The 18,207-nt window shown below is 45.3% G+C and overlaps 1 protein-coding gene and 1 non-coding gene across 2 annotated transcripts in view; one reads left to right on the top strand and one right to left on the bottom strand.

Moving 5' to 3' along the window:
- The window catches only part of LOC124805041 (mucin-19-like), a 173,415-nt gene that overhangs the window by 145,071 nt on the left and 10,137 nt on the right, over positions 1-18,207 (top strand). The window contains exon 8 of the mRNA XM_047265462.1: positions 3,866-4,047. Coding sequence (XP_047121418.1) covers positions 3,866-4,047 — 182 coding nt within the window. The remainder of the gene's footprint in view (positions 1-3,865; positions 4,048-18,207) is intronic.
- Trnas-cga lies at positions 8,864-8,938 on the bottom strand. Its single transcript has one exon. It is a non-coding gene; the product is annotated as a tRNA-Ser (tRNA).

The raw sequence follows: 18,207 nt of genomic DNA on the forward strand, positions 1-18,207 counted from the left end.
ACAGAAACCAGCACCAACAGCAAGCCAGCTGCACCTAATTATGATAATTTAGAACTTAACTCACTTTTAAGTAGGCTAGAGAAAAAAGAGATACTGCAGACAGCGCAGCGGATGCTACTTAGATTGTGCCATCCAAAGGGAGATTCTCTCTGTTTTCCAGTAACTGAGCAAACAGACAGAATCATCCTAAAGACAGAAAATATTCCTACACCAGCAGAGCCGCTGCTCGACCTCATGCTCCAGGTCTGCCTGCGCAGGTCAGAATCTTTCGACTTGGACAAAATATATATATATCACGTAAGAGCACACGGACGAACATATTTTGATTACTCACAGACTGGCAGTAAATGTTTTGTACACGTAAAACACCCAGAACACACAGACAAAAAATGAATATTTTACAACATAATACAAAAAACAGTACGACAGTCAGCGCGGAAATCCCTAAAATAGCACAAGACCTGCAGGCAGACATCATGTGCTTACAAGAACCCTATAACAGAAACGGGCAACTGATATGTCTACCAAAACATGCAACCACAATAACGGGCAGCAATGACTGTAAGGCTGCAATAGTAATTCTAAATAGAACTTATAACATAGTTAAGGTAACACAGTTATGCAATCAACACTTGGTTACCATAGAGATAACTAACGGGAACGTCACATGGGTTATTGCATCCATGTACGCCCAATACAGCCATCAAATACAGCCATATGCAGATTACATCAGAGACCTAGTAATGTATGCCAGAGGCAAAAAATTAGTGATAAGTGCTGACATTAATTCCAGATCGACCCTCTGGAACTCAGAACAGATGACAGAGGACGCATAATCACCGATCTAATACAAGAAACACAATTACATGTAATGAATACGGAAGGACCTATACCAACATATGCAGGGTTCGATGGTACGCGCAGTAATATCGACTTCACGCTAGCAAATAATGCAGCAATGGCATACGTAACAAACTGGACTGTACACGACAACATAACCAGTAGTGATCATAATGTCATAACATACACACTAACTCACACTAAGAACACAATGACCAAATCACACACCAGACACTTGCTGTTGCACAAAGCAGACTGGAACAAATTAACGGAAATTATCCAACGACACGATCTACAAAACATCAATGGAAGTATCGATTATAGAGCACACAAGTTAACACAGGTGATACAACATGCACAAAACACATCAATACCGAGAGCAAAGAACACAAATTGCTCACCAGTACCATGGACCAACGAACTTACGAGACTCAAACAAGACGCAAGACGCAAACGAAAATTATATCAAAGGGCGATAGCTGATAGGGACCGACGAATATGACTTGAAGCATATAGGCATGCACAAGACTTATACAGACAGACCCGATACAACACGCGTAGACAACAATGGGAGCTATTTGTAACAACACAAACAGAGCAAAATATATGGGGGGAACCATACAAAATACTGACAGAGAAGATGAAAACCCCACTAGTTCTGGGAAAGCTAAGGCAGGATGACGCCACGATGACGAGGGGATGGAGGAATACAGCGGAGTTTCTGCTGTATAAACTGCTCCCTGACGACGTTATCGATACAGACACACAATATCATGCAACACTAAGAGAAAACCTACACACACCATACAACACTGCAACTGTCACCTGTCCTTTTGCGCAAGAAGAGGTTGCGCTAGCAATTTCAGAGCTCAAAAACAAAAAAGCACCTGGACCAGATGGTATCCACTCGGAAACACTGAAAAAACTAGCACCGCAGATCACCCCGTTCCTAACAACTTTACTGAACGATGCCTTACGGCTGGGCAGGGTACCTACAGTATGGAAAACCTCCAAAGCAGTAATTATTAAGAAATCAGCGGACAGGGATCCTTCAGATCCAAAGACGTACAGGCCAATATGCCTAATAAACACCCTAGCAAAGATTCAGGAGAAGCTACTGTGTAAGCGCCTGCAAACACACAGAGCTCTCAGGGGTACGAGCCAACACCAGTTCGGTTTCAGATCTGGCAGATCAATAGATGATGCCATCAACCAGGCCCTGCACATAGTTAACACAACAAAACAGAAATACGCCATGGCAATAATGATTGACATTGCCGGAGCATTTGATAATCTTTGGTGGCCAGCACTGTTTCAGAGCCTAAGACATCTGGAGGTACCGCAATCACTGTACAACAGTTTTCTGGACTGCTGTAAAGACCGAGTAGTCGAATGGCAGATGGACAGCCGGAAAGTAATTAAAAGAATTACCAAAGGCTGTCATCAAGGGTCGATCTGCGGCCCCATCTTCTGGGACATAACAATCGAACCCCTCCTACAACTTCTGGATGGGGATGACAGGTCAGACGGAATTGTCGCCTACGCAGATGACCTATTAGTTGTAGTCACTGCAAACAACAGAGCCCAGTTAGAAGAGAAAGCCAGTGGATTACTACAAAGAATTACTCAGTGGTGTCACAACAACAAACTCAGGATAGCCGAAAACGAAACAACATACACTTTACTGAAAGGATCACTCCAAAGGAATCCTTCGGTTAAAATTGGGGACACAAACATCAAACGAGCACGCATTACGCGCTATCTTGGGGTACACATAGATGAAAAATTGAATTTCCACGAACACATAAGGCTGACAACAGACAAAGCAGAAAAAATACTCCACAAGCTGGTGAGGCTAAATTCAAAACAGTACAGACTACCTCTACCAGTCATACGTACATACCACTGTGCGCTCTTCGAATCAGTACTCAGCTTTGCAGCTAGCACGTGTGCACATAGACTGAACGTGGTCACCAACAAAGCATCCGTCAGACGAGGGCAGAGAAGTGTCCTACTTAGGCTATCTGGAGCCTTCGGTACCACCTCAGCGGATGCACTGTGTGTGGTGCTCGGAATATGCCCCATAGATGTCACGATCAAATACAGAGCTGCAAGGTACTGGTTAAAGGTGGGGAGACTAGACAAGGTACACACAATAACCGGTGTGACGTTAGAGACGATACGTCACCGTAAAAGTTGGCGTTTGGATACATGGCAAGGTGAGTGGGATGTAAGTGATAAGGGACGTAGACTGCACGACTTCCTCCCTGACATAAGGGAGCGGTTGAGAATGAGACATATCGATCCCAGCCGCGGTATGGTACATTTCTTAACCGGGCACGGACCTTATCCCACGCACTTAAACCGCGTGAGTCTGAGGCAGACACCTACATGCACATGCGGGGAAGAAGGTTCCCCAGAACACACTGTCTTTTTCTGCGGGCAATACACGAACAATAGACATACACTACACTTAGATTACACAGATACAGACATAGATATATACACATCAATAAGAGACGAAGAACAATGGGCACAATTAAACGCACTGACAAACAGTATTTCAAAAACAACACATGAAGAATATATGCGGACACGACATCACAGACATGCCTATGTGCAGCGTAACAGAAATCTCCAGAGGATGGACAGCGATACCCACAGTGACAGCGAAAATAGTGAAAATGAGGAGGAACAGGAGGAGGAAGCTGAGATGTGACAGTAAATAAGCAAATTGCTGGCAATCTAGCCAAGAAAACACCAAATGCTGTACAAGGATGCGCACCTAATGTAGTTAATACATAGGATTAGTAACAAATAGGATAAGAAACATTATTTCTCTACTAATAACCATTTGTGTGTGTGTGTGACTGGCGGTCAACGGCTCGATGAAACCATTCCGAGGTATTCACCGTCAATCACACACGGTGATGGTACTAACATATCTCTCACCTATCCTATCTTTTTATATTCTTCTTAAAAACAAAAAAAATTTTATTTATATTTCAACCTCAAATTATTGCAGGTGTGTACAGCAGTGCAGACGCGGACGCTGACGGGACTTACCTGTGCCATTGTCGGTGGCGTGCATGTCTCTCAGAGGGGGAGCCGGATGTCTGCCGAGGCGGCCAGCTGCCGCTGCCTGCTGCGCCCGGCCGCGGCCATCAGACTCGGCTGCAACAACACGCGCCGGCTGCTTAGACACAGGTAACACACAACACACAACACTGGGAGAGGGTAAGCCTCGCCCACAGTAAGAAGCTTGCACTTGCACCCTCCAGACGGATTCACCATGTGCCACACTGTCTAAGCTGACACTCGCAACGAGCACGTAAAACATTCAGTAACATCTGAGTCACACGTTCACCTGGTATTGTACACATCTGGACCCTCTCTTTCTTAGAAAGCCAGACAAACTACCGTTTCGGATAATGTCCTGCATTCTAGACCTGCAGCTACATCTATACCGACTGTTCGATCCACCCGATGCGCGGACAAAAGCACTGTGCGTGTCGCCTTCGCCCTTTCCCGTTGCTGGTCCGCCCACAAACGATTGTGAGCTCCAGTCTCCATAATTTTACCTTGACAGTCTCGAGATATTCGTACGAGAAAGTAGTGTTTTGGTTGAGAATTTTAGAAAGGGATGTTCTCTGAACTTTAACACTAAACCACAAATCTTTTGTAGAATCTGCCACTGCTGTTGGAGAGCATATCAGCGACGCATTACTGCTTACTATGTGAAACTTCGACGAAACGCGCTGCTCTTCCTACTTCCTCTATCAGTGCTATCTGTTATCGATATTCAGGTGTTAGTCGATCGAAGATTCTTCTACACCAATACTTGACAAATCACCTTACTGTGTGTGACAGCGACAACTTCGTGTGTCATTGCTACTTCGCCCACTTTTTGTTCCGTTCGCTACTTGTGTGGGAGGGACGAGAGGTGCTAAGCCTCCATAACAGCTCTAAAGATCGAATACATAATTGGAGGTTGACAGACGGCAGTGGCGGCGGGGCAGTGTCCCCAGCGTGTAGCCAGCTACGTTCTAAAAGCTCTGCTTCTTCCTGGAAGACAGTACAGGACCCACGGCAAGCAGGTGGCTCTCCGGGTGAAAGGTCTGAGGAAGGCAGCAGCACACGATCATGCCCACTCACGCGCTGTGGCCTTCAAACCAAACTTAGGATCGATGACAGCTTACCTTTTTAGGCCACAATGTGCTACTGTATCGAATGCCTTCCAAAAACAAGGAATACGGTATCAAACTGGGTTCCACAATGAAACTCCCTCGCAGATTAAAACTGTGTGTCCGACCGACACTCCAAATCGGGACCTTTGCCTTTCGCGGGCAAGTGCTCTACCATCTGAACAACCCAAGCCCGACTCACGCCCCGTCCTCACAGCTTTAACTCCGCCAGTACCTCGTCTCCTACCTTCCAAACTTCACAGAAGCTCTTCTGCGAACCTTGCAGAACTAGCACTCCTGGAAGAAAGAATATTCCGGAGACATGGCTTTGCCGCAGCCTGAGGGATGTTTCCAGAATGAGATTTTCACTCTGCAGCTGAGTGTGGTAGACCACTTGCCCACGAAAGGCAAAGGTACCAGCCGGCCGTGGTATCCGAGTGGTTCTAGGCGCTTCATTCCGGAACCGTGCGACTGCTACGGTCGCAGATTCGAATCCTGCCTCGCACATGGATGTGTGTGATGTCCTTAGGTTAGTTAGGTTTAAGTAGTTCTACGTTCTAGGAGACTGATGACCTCAGATGTTAAGTCCCATAGTGCTCAGAGCCATTTGAACCAATTTTTTTTTGCAAAGGTCCCGAGTTCAAGTCTTGGTGCGGAACACGTTTTTAATCTGCCAGGTAGTTTTATATCAGCGCACACTCCGCTGCAGAGTGAAAATCTCATTCTGCGTTCCGCTGTCTTAACCCGTCAGGATCTCATGGATGAACAGGACGAACTGAGTTTCACAAGATCTCTTTTTTCGGAAACCATACTGACAGATAAGGAATAAAGTTGTGGTCATGCAAAAAAGTCGTGTTACGAGAGAAAAAGACGTGTTCTATAATATTACATCCGTTTAATCTGAACGATAAGCCCACGCCTATTCGCATCTAGATGTTTCTCTTGTTGACTTTTCAACAATGAATGTAGATACGAAACTGATGGCCCTGCGGGTAATGTTTCTTACTCATAACTACAACAACCTTTTGTCTTTTACAGTACCCCTTATTGTCCCTCTAAAACAATTCCCTGTCAAACCAGACACTGACTTTTTCGTTTCCTCAGTTTTTATATTCAATTTTTTAAGTTAAAACTCTCATGTTACTAAACTCATTTCTTTCCTCCCTAACATTCACTCAGTTCCCCTCTAACGTATTTCAGTTCCTCCGCACCTCTTCATTCCCTTCACGCGAACTAATTTCACAGGTCACAGCAAACTCAAAATTATGAACTTACTGTTTCATAATTTTCCCGTCTAAAAACAGAGACAGGGTACACATTATTAATACTAATTATTATATTGTTATTAGTTTATATTAGCATACAATTAAATTAAAGGTTTTGTCTTTGTTTCAGTCAGTAATCTCGCGTAGTTTTCACGTACAGCAAAGTGAAAAAGAAAATCTGGCTAGATGTAAAACAGGATCATCGAAACCGCATCCTTTCAGATGAAATATCTTTTAGATTAATGCAAAAGTTTGAATACATCAGTGACAAAAAATAAACTTTCTAGAACGGAACAAATCTTTTTGAGGTGGAATGAAGTACTGTAAACAAAATTTTTCAAACGTTAGCTTTAACCTTATGAACTTTTTAATACTAAATTTGCTCACAGACAATAAATGGTGTTTCTTATCACTTTTGAACTTCGCAAGGTTCATTCTGCCGTTTATTCCAGAAAGCTGTTAACCAGTAATTGAAAGCAGACACGTCCTAGTACTTGAAAAATCTATAGTAACACAACAGGAAACGCAAAAAATTCAAAAATTAATGTTTTCCTACATTAACATCTAGCTTCCAGTCTGGTAGATTTCACGGTCCAGAGTTTATGGGCTGACAATAGTCACTGAATTGTGCGACCTGAAGGGATCATTACTGCTGGACCTGACCTTGTCGGGCAAAGGCGAAAGAATATTCAGCGTTGACAAGACTTGTCTTTCTCTCAGTAACAATCCTCCTGCTCTAGTCGTTGCTACTAAATGGCAAGAGGGCATGGATAGCGTGATGTGTAAAAAAAGGGGAGCAAAGTCGCTGTAGTGGGCTGTTGGAAAGCTGCGGGCATGTCCATTCCTCCGTTCATTTCATTGTCGTTAAAGGAAACAAGCTTAGAGTGGCAGATTGCCGACGCGATCCGTTGTCTGTATGAAGAAATTATTCGACACTATCAAAGAAGCATTTTGTGCATGGGTAAAACATGTTTAGAATTTCAAGTCAGCTGCACCCAGAGTGCTTTCAATGGACGACCACATGACCCATTCAAACACGGTCGGTGTTCTAGAGTGTTGGACGGAACATGAGACTGCACTTGGGTCTCCCCAGCCACACGACATTACCACTGCCGCTTTAGGAGAAGGCAGTTTTCAAGCACTGAACACCTTCTAGAAGTACGTGTACCATCAGCGTGCGTTCAATCACCGACACCAGATGATAATAAAACGCAGTATGGTCTTCTCTGGAAAGCAACCTGGAGGAGACCAGTTGCCATCCCTCTCCTCTAAATCAGCCAGCAACTCCAAAAGAAATGTTGATTTCGGAAACAGCGTAGGGAACATTCAGTGAGCAACTTGATCAGCCAATGCGGAAGGCGGAAACAGTGAAGACTCATATGCAGCAAGATGTGCACTAGTGTTCCAAGATATTTCTGATCAGACGACTAAGCGCCGAGGTAGAACTAAGACTGAGAAGGCAGAAATACTGACAAATTTTCAAAGAATACAGAAAATTAAGGCCAGAGGAAAAAAAAACTGTCCGTTTCCCCTAAGGCTGCAGAAGGGTAAGAGAGCGTCGAACGAACACATATGGACACACACGTGTGTGGATTTTGCGACAGGCCCATCTTTTATGAAAGAATGATACGAGAAATGTAGGCGCATAGTAACAGGAGTGTTGGTGTTGGAGCACCATAGAAGAAAAAAATTCCGTTTGTGGTGAATATACACTACTGGCCATTAAAATTGCTACACCAAGAAGAAATGCAGATAATAAACGGGTATTCATTGGACAAATATATTATACTAGAACTGACATGTGATTACATTTTCACGCAATTTGGGTGCATAGATCCTGAGAAATCAGTATCCAGAACAACCACTTCTGTGGGCATTGAGTCCAATAGAGCTTGGATGGCGTGTAGGCAGGTACAGCTGCCCATGCAGCTTCAACACGATACCACAGTTCATCAAGAGTAGTGACTGGCGTATTGTGACGAGCCAGTTGCTCGGCCACCATTGACCAGGCGTTTTCAATTGGTGAGAGATCTGGAGAATGTGCTGGCCAGGGCAGCAGTCGAACATTTTCTGTGTCCAGAAAGGCCCGTACAGGACCAGCAACATGCGGTCGTGAATTATCCTGCTGAAATGTAGGGTTTCGCAGGGATCGAATGAAGGGTAAAGCCACGGGTCATAACACATCTGAAATGTAACGTCCACTGTTCAAAGTGCCGTCAATGTGAACAACAGGTGTCCGAGACGTGTAACCAATGGCACCCCATACCATCACGCCGGGTGATACGTCAGTATGGCGATGACGAATACACGCTTCCAATGTGCGTCACCGCGATGTCGCCAAATACGGATGCGACCATCATGATGCTGTAAACAGAACCTGGATTCATCCGAAAAAATGACGTTTTGCCATTCGTGCACCCAGGTTCGTCGTTGAGTAGACCATTGCAGGCGCTCCAGTTTGTGATGCAGCGTCAAGGATAACCGCAGCCATGGTCTCAGAGCTGATAGTTCATACTGCTGCAAACGTCGTCGAACTGCTCGTGCAGTTGAAACTTCCTGGCAGATTAAAACTATGTGCCGGGCCGAGACTCGAACTCGGGACCTTTGCCTTTCGCGGGCAAGTGCTCTACCAACTGAGCTACCCAAGCACGACTCACGCTCCGTCCTCACAGCTTCACTTCTGCCAGTTTACATGAGCTCTCCTACGAACCTTGCAGAACTAGCACTCCTGAAAGAAAGGATATAGCGGGGACATGACTTAGCCACAGCTTGCGTAATTTGTGCGTCTCAAAACCGGAAATTCCCAGTCAAACCTGAGTGACTAACAAGGGGACCTTACGCAATGGCTCTCTTCGATTTTTTCAGACTTGCAGGATACGAAGCTCAGTGCGTAGACATAAATTTCCTAAATTAGTACGATACAGTTCTCAAGAAAGAAATTCGAAGAAATTGCCTTTGAAAATTAGAATATTTCCGAGCGCTACTAGGTAGAAAACATTTCTAGTGCATTAACAAATGGTTCATATGGCTCTGAGCACTATGGGACTTAACTACTGAGGTCATGAGTCCCCTAGAACTTAGAACTACTTAAACCTAACTAACCTAAAGACATCACACAATTTCCATGCCCGAGGCATGATTCGAACCTGCGTCCGTAGCGGTCACGCGGTTCCAAACTGACGCGCTTAGAACCGCACGGCCACACCGGCCGGCGTGCATTAACACAGTCAGTGGTTGTTGAGTGCGCCGTCTAGACGTCTTGTAACCGTCAAGTCACTGATTCGGTTCTCGTTTATAGCAACTACTTTTTTTACTTAAATTATATTATCAAATGGTATGTTATTTAACAGATACTGAATCATATCCATACTAATATTATAAATGCGAAGGTAAGACTGTCTGATACTAATACGTCTACACGACTGAACCGTTGAACGTATTTCAGTTATACAGGGTGATTCAAAAAGAACACCACAACTTTAAAAATATGTATTTAATGAAAGAAACATAATATAACCTTCTGTTATACATCATTACAAAGAGTATTTAAAAAGGTTTTTTTTCACTCAAAAACAAGTTCAGAGATGTTCAATATGGCCCCCTCCAGACACACGAGCAATATCAACCCGATACTCCAACTCGTTCCACACTCTCTGTAGCATATCAGGCGTAACAGTTTGGATAGCTGCTGTTATTTCGCGTTTCAAATCATCAATGGTGGCTGGGAGAGGTGGCCGAAACACCATATCCTTAACATACCTCCATAAGAAAAAATCGCAGGGGGTAAAAGATCAGGGCTTCTTGGAGGCCAGTGATGAAGTGCTCTGTCACGGGCTGCCTGGCGGCCGATACTGTTTATACCAACGTTTAATACACCACCTATCAGGAGGTTTAACACCATACTTCGTTCGAAATGCACGCTGAACAACTGTCGTCGATTCACTTCTGCCGTACTCAATAACACAAAAAGCTTTCTGTTGAGCGGTCGCCATCTTAGCATCAACTGACGCTGACGCCTAGTCAACAGCGCCTCAAGCGAAGAAATGTACAACTAAATGAAACTTTATAGCTCCCTTAATTCGCCGACAGATAGTGCTTAGCTCTGCCTTTTGTCGTTGCAGAGTTTTAAATTCCTAAAGTTGTGGTATTCTTTTTGAATCACCCTGTATTTGGTATGGAGATAGCTTGAACCCTGAAGAATAACATAGGCTACAGCAGAAAATGAAATTACCTAACTCTATGAGGGTGAAGTAGTGAGTGGAATAGATTTTCTTTCATCAATGAACAGGAAAGATGTCAAAAAAATATAAAATTTAAATTTGTATACGTTGTATAACGAATAGCTAATTCAATAGCGTAATGCAGCTGTCCCTGCACCACTTGGCAGCGATGTTGCGTACGCCACGTCGTGATTTGGTGCAGTATTTTTATTTTGTGTGTGTGTGTGTGTGTGTGTGAGGGGGGGGGGGGGTGTTGAGAAGGGGCGGCAGGGCGCACATCACGAGTTACGTTTAACCAAGCAGGAAAACATGTGAGGGGAGTTGATGTTATTGCACACACAACAGTTTACTTTTACGTCATTACAAATCATAACGAAACTACTTATATGCGAGGGCAGTTGTGGGTTACAGCTAATTTTTTAATTAAAAAAAACATGGTTTTAATTACCGGTAGTATAAAATCAATTAAAATTCGCTAAGGAACTGCGAAATGCTGTATTTTAAATACAAAAATGTTATATACATGAATGATAACGTTCCATCCCTAGAAATAAAATTTATCTTTTGTATCGAATTTAATTTCTTGCGACTACTCACGTTTTCACACGATTAGTCATTAAAAATAAAAAGATGAGAGTCATTATTTGATAATCAACATTTCTATTCGTTAACAAAAAATGAAATGTAAATCAAAGTAAAATAAAGGTTGTCATATCGAGATTAGAACCAGTGACTTCACAGTCACAGGACGTAACTCTATGCAGTCAACTCCCGGTGACTACGTTAATATGCCAGAAATGTTTCACACTTAACAGCACTCGACAATGTTCCAATTTTCGAAAGTGATTTTGTCGTCTTTCTTTTTCGCGGTCGTTTAGGCCTAGCGCCGCTTTAAATACAGCGGCCGGTGCTGGAGGCTTGCCCCCCCCCCCCCCCCCCGTCTCACTGACTGCATCCCTAGCACCCCGCCCGCAGGCAGCGGCGAGCCGGCTGGAGAGGAGAGGAGAGGAGAGGGGCAACAGCCGCCTCTGCCAAGAACCCACTCCTACCTTCCCCATCCCCCACCCCCCACCACGACGCCTTCCCGGCTTCGTTACGCGGGCCCTAACAAGCGCGGTGTAAACATGGCGCGCGTACGTGTCAATTTGCTTTAATGGATGTGGGGCCGCGGATTTATAACAAGCGCTCATTAAAGCGCATCACCTGCCGGCCAGCAAGAGATTTATGCCGTCTCTCCAGGAGTCGGGGAGCTTCCAGTTCCAGCACGCGCCGCCTCTCCACTCTACATGGCTGCACTGGGGGCTCCCTCCGACACTATCGATCCTAATCTGTGTAAATCGAGAAGCAACCGTAGTACCATTTACGAGCGTGCACGGACCAGAACCAGTAAAGCAGATAAAAGATTCGCACCCTCACTCCGTACATTTGTCAACTATCAATAGAAATACTAACAAACAACTTCTTGCAGATTCTTTTCGAGCTATTCGAGCAAGTTAAGCACAGCACAGACGCTCGAGAGTCAAATCTCTTAACAGGCACTTTCTTATTTAGTCACGGAACAGAATAGTAAAGGGGCAGAAATTTAAAAAAAGAAAGAAAAATTAAAACTCATTGACGTTTCTACGGGCAGATTTGCGTCATGCCAGCGACAGAAGCAAGCCAGTACGTCACAAGTGGGCGAGGTCGACAACACATTGTGACACTCCTTGCTGAGTGACGACACACATTCAGCACAAATCAGACTGCGATAGAAAACCAATGGAAGTGAAGCAACTGATGTTAGCTCATGAGGCAAGTTTCGTACGAGCACATAGCGAGCGACCGACACAGCAGTTCACAGCCCGTTAATACAGCAGAATAAAATTGACACATTCGGTCATTACGAACAGAAACTTGCGTCAGAGTCTCGTACTAGCTCCCGTTAAATACTCCTGCTCTCCAGCTCTCGTCAGGAGTTGATCATCAGGATCAATGATATTCACAGTAGAAGCACTCGATTCCACGATTCCAGCTATAGCGAATGTATGTCCTAGGCCGTCCAGTACAGTCTATGACCTAGCCAAAGATGCAATTGCCAATTAAGCTATAAATAGAACAGTGACATAATGTTATAAACAACACACAGTGCATCAGGTTGTTAATACATATCTCAGCTATGAACTATGAACAAATGATGTATAATATTTACAACAATTATTCATTCACAAAATTTTAAATATTATGTACCAAAAGTTTCGCTAAATGTTAATACGTAAAAATAATTTTACAGTCAGAAAATAAAAGTGACCCACTGAAGGTCACACAAACATTGCTGAAACATGTCTGGGTGAAACAAAACTGAAAAAAAGTGTCTTGCATAAGGCGGAATTCCTCGTCCCATTTTCGTGGCAAACACGAACGTAACAAGAAGAACTGCAACACCACAAACCACAAGATGATTATCACAGAGGCTCCCTCAAGAATGAGCAGGTGGAAGCTCTCTTGGATCTGTTGCACTAAGGGACGGAGTATGTACAGCACTGAAAGAGTCAGAGCTGATGACACATTTGAGAAGCCTGTGTCACCGAATGTACTTCGTGGCCTAGTACAGGGTGAATAGCTCTGGTGCAAATACTGAGCAATTTCCAGAAGCCAATACCGAAAATCGTAGGCGCCAACGACGGAGGCACACCCGATACAACGGCCCCTCCGAGAGGCGTCAGTGTACACAAAGGTGCTATCGCTAAGTTCCGTGTGAAGGTCGTGATAGATCGAATCTGGACTAATTGTCTGAGGAGGGGAATTAAGTTCTATGGCGAACATGGGGTGCCGCGTGAAGCCAAGGTGGTGAAGGATTCACACCCATCGCGAAAATGGCAGGTAGCGTGAAGTTAAGCTGCTGGAGCAATAGCCGAAAGCGAATTCCAGAAAGTAAATGAAAAGAGGGAGCGCCTCATACTGGCAGTTAAAGGAGTCATCGAAGAAGGGAACATTGGATGGTTGGTCGGCCATGCCAGACAAACAGCATACCACGCTGGTACGACAGCGGTACTTTGATAGCTTCTGCATAGAGTGTCTCAACCAGGCTACTGTAAATGGCGCCGAACGGATTCCACGATAATGGATTGTGTTTAGACAGCGTAGCATGGATAGACATGTAGATGTATAAATGAAGCACCCACAGTCTACTTTCGAACGGAAAAGGGATTGGTACAAATGGAGGAGTGTGGTCTGATCCGCTCCCGGGAAGTACTGCTTTGGGCACATACGACACTGAGGGACCAAGTACAATAGGTGGTCAGGTAAGACATGTGGGAGGACCGAGGAAGCTTCTTGTCAGGCATGAACCCAAGGAATTACGTAGTTTCAGCCAATGGAAGATCAACAGGCCCAAGATGTAAAGACAGAGGAAGAAACCCATTGCACCGCCAGAAATTCATACAAACGGTTTTATCAGTGGAAAAGCGAAATCCAGTGTCGACGCTCTACCAGTCCTCCATAATGCGTCTTACGCTTTCGCCAAATCAAAAAACACAGCCACAGTCTTGTATTTCCGAAGAAAACCGTTCATGACATGGGTCGACAAGGTGACAGCGAACTCAGAATCCACATCGTGCTGCTGTTAGTAAATTGAGAGATTCGAGTCACCATATCAGCTGGGCATGAATCACATGTTCAATCACCTTGCAAACGCAGCTAGTGAGTGAAATGGGCGGTAGCTAGAAGGAAGGTGTTTGTCCTTTCCGACAGAGCCTCAGGCCGGTGTCTGGGAAACGGGCCATCTGCCCAGATGCGATTCTACGTGTAAAGCAGAAAGAGCTTGCCCATTAGAAAAATGTGCTGCAACGTCTGAATGTAAACAGTGTCAGCCCTGGGGCGGTAGACTGGGATAAAGTGAGAACAAGATCTAGCCCCATGGTAAAGGTGACATTGTAGCATTCACGTTTCTGAGAGGAGAAGGGTATCACCCAAGCCTCGCCCACTCGTTTCCGATGGAAAAAGGCAGGATGATAGTCTGTGGAGCTCTAAATCTCCGCAAAATAGCGGCCTAAGGTGTTGGAGATAGCTGCAGAACCCACCATGACATCATCCACTATTGTAAGGTTGGAAGTTGTGGAATGGACCTTGGTCCCAGAGAGCCGCCAGAGGTTGGCTCACACGACAGAAGAGGGAGTGGATCTGTTAAATGAACTAGTAAATGAAATACAGCTAGCTTTTCTGCTGTCGCGAAGGATGTGACGACACTGGACACAGTTTGTCATCATAGGATGACGGTTAAAAACGCGGACAGTACGTTTCCGCGCGCGAATTGCGTCGCGGCACGCCTCAGTCCACCAAGGGAGTGGGATGTGCCGTGGTAAAGGTGAAGTACGAGGAATGGAACATTCTTCGGCGCTAAGTATTCTACCTGGTCATACAACTGAGTAAATGTTGTTCCGCGAAGGTCGCCAGGGAGAAGTAAAGCCTCAAGTCAGCCTTAGAAAGCTGCCAGTTGGGTTTACACGTAGGTGGGGCAGGAGTCAACTAACTCATCATTTCCTGTAGCAAGTAAGCTCACTAACAACTAGAAATAAAAGTAAAAATGCTGCTAATGTGATAAAATGTAATGTAGATTTAAGCCCCACTAATGTATAAGGTGGTGGGTGGGTTATGATGTATGAAACAATTGGACAGAATAAAGAATTTTTTTTAAAGAAAAAAAAATGGACAGCACACGAGTATGTGTCAGAGAGAACAGACCACTCCACACAACAGAAAAGCTTGGCTGTTCAGAATGAGAGGTCCAAATGGGAATAGGTGTGTGTGGAGCCTGAAAGGAAAGTGGATGCTCCAGTGTTAAGGCGGATGAGGTTAAGTTGATTGAGAAGGTCAGCCAAAACGGCACCTGTCAGGCCGATTCTGGAAGCCCCAGATGGGATATGAGTATTAAAGTCACTGAGCAGCAAAAAGGGGTGAGGCAGTTGACCAATAAGCTGGACGAAGTCGTTCCTGGTGACACCAAATGACAGAGGGATGTAGACGTTACAAAGAGGAAAGGTGAAGAGAGGAAGGAAAATGGGAACTGCAACAGCTTGCAGCCAGTTGTTCAATGAGATGGTTTGACTATGAACGTCATCCCGGATGAGAAGCGTAACTCTCTCATGAGATGGAATGCCGTCGTCAGGGGAAAGGTCAAAGCGGACTGGAAAGAAATGCGAGAGGTCAAAGCGCTCGAAAGGGCGCAATTTTGTTTCCTGGAAGCAGAAAACGATTGGACGCTGCGATTCCAAGAGCAGCCATATTTCCTCCTTGTGAGATCTACTGTCACACACGTTCCATTGAAGGAGAATCATGGCGGGAAAAAGGGAGGAGGGAAAAAATGAAGGGTTGTCATCTGGGCCGCTGCCGAGTGCCGGCCATCGTGGACTCACTGTTACAGGCCGCAGATTCTGGAGGATCCTGTTCCATCAGATTGAAAGAAGCATCAGCATTCTCTATGGGTCGGCCTGCAGATTCAAGGGCAGAATAACGGTTGGTGGTGCACACCGGCGAAACAGAGGCCGGTCGGGGAATGAGAAGACCGTTGGCCCTTTTTGGATTTCTTAGAGCATTTCTGGTTGGTAGATAAGACTAAGATGTTTGTTAGCTGGAAGGACGTACGATATGTTCACGGAGTAATCCTTCTGACCTTTCCCTCCGGCCTGTTGTATAGCAGATGATTTCGCCACAGGAGGATACCATCTGGCAGTTTGTTGTACGAGAGGGAGACGGGGATACTACCACGACACCAGGAGATTTTACAACCGCGGTGCTGAGCTTAAGGCTGCAAGTCTGCGTAATCAGATCTGGACGGCCCACTCATCGAGATACACAGGACATTCTCGGGATGAGGCTGCGTGGTCACCATTGCAATTGATACGGAGAGGAGGAGGCAGGCAATCGCACTCATGACCATCCCTACCACAAGTAACACATTTGGCGGTGTTTCGATAGGACAGTCGAGTGTGATTGTAACGTTGATACTGGTAGCAACGTATACGGTTTGGAATGTACAGTTGGACCGTGATGACTTCACAGCCTGCTTTGATTTCTGATGAAGCACTATCCCAGCAAACATGAGCAAAAGAGTGCGTGTTGGTACTAAGATTGCATCAACCTTTTCCTTACCTGATGGACTGCAGTGATGCCTTGACCAGAGAAAATGGTTCAAATGGCTCTGAGCACTATGGGACTTAACATCTGAGGTCATCAGTCTCCTAGAACTACTTACACCTAACTAACCTAAGGACGTCACACACACAACCATGCCCGAGGCAGGATTCGAACCTGCGACCGTACCGGTCGCGCGGTTCCAGACTGTAGCGCCTAGAACCGCTCGGCCACTCCAGCCGGCTTGACCAGAGAGGCAAGTTTGAATTTCTCTCTTTGTCAAACCATCGAGCAGCCTAGTGTAAAGAATTCAGCCTTCGATGGGCCTCAACACGAATGGGATAGTCGTGGAGGAGGGCGGCTGTAAGCAGTTCTTGGGCTTGAAAATCAAGATTCGTCTGCAAAAGAAAAGTGTCACTGCATAAACGACGGCAGGCTTTCACGTGGCCAACACCTTTCTGAATTATAAACGCATTAACCATAGCAAAGGACTGACCTTTTTCAGTATGTGATACGACGAGGAACGGAAGTGCAGCTGAGCGAGTCTTTCAGTCTTTAGGTTCTTTCCATTTCCGTTTGGTAGACCTAAGCTGAAATGGTGATTGGCTCATTGCATGTAAATCCCTCATGATTTCCAGTGTCTCCGATGGCGCGCTCCTTCCAACTGCGCACCCCCCCCCCCCCCCCTCAGAGAAGTGCTTACCCGCTTTAGGTGATTGTCCACAACTGGGGTCACCCCTCCCGAACTTCTGAGAAAGAGAGACCAATTGCCAGCTATGAAGGTAACAGCTCAGGCAGTCACCCCTCTCTGGGCCTGGCCTGTACCAGGGAGTGCATGAAAACCCTGCCTGACGACACGGGGCTAGGAATCACACATTATCCATTCACCTGTTATGCGTCAGAGGCGTGGGCCGGCCTTCAGATGAGCACAGCGATGAATAAAAAGCAAAGAAGAACACAAACGCTGAAGCGGAGGAAGGATAGGAGATGGAGAACGGAGAAAGAAAGAAACAGCGTGTGGACTATTCTGATGACAGGCTACTGAAAATGCAGAACACATTCCCAAAAGATATCCCTGACATGTTCCCCAAGGAAGGGGAAAAAGAATACCAGGAGGACAGAAATGCAGCACGGAAGGGAAAGGTGCTTTAAAGGCTGGGCCCCCGTGGCAGCCAAGCACTAACTCACCAAAGAGTGGGGTGCCCCCTGAGGGGCTCAACAATACAGCTGATCATTTTATCTGCACACTAATGATGGTCCTATCGTGTTTTGTGAAAATTCCACCGTCAGTTGCTCCAGAAGAAAACCCCTGTGACAGAATTTGTCTTATGGCCTTTAAACAATTAGTGGATTCTTGCAGGTAAAGAATTTTTTTCTGTTATTAAATTGTTGCACTTCTCTTGCTTGTTGGGAAGCGAGTGATACCTTTGCTTTGTGAATAATCTTTTTACTGTAAACAAACAAACTACGCGTATAACACATGTGTAAAGGCGAATCTGATGTGAATAATACTGTAGTGTTGGTATGCCACAGTTGTTTGTATGGTCTATGTCTACATCCACTCAGAAATGTACACTGTAGAAAGTGGAC

This window comes from Schistocerca piceifrons, chromosome 7, assembly GCF_021461385.2.
Source record: "Schistocerca piceifrons isolate TAMUIC-IGC-003096 chromosome 7, iqSchPice1.1, whole genome shotgun sequence".
Lineage (NCBI taxonomy): Eukaryota > Metazoa > Arthropoda > Insecta > Orthoptera > Acrididae > Schistocerca > Schistocerca piceifrons.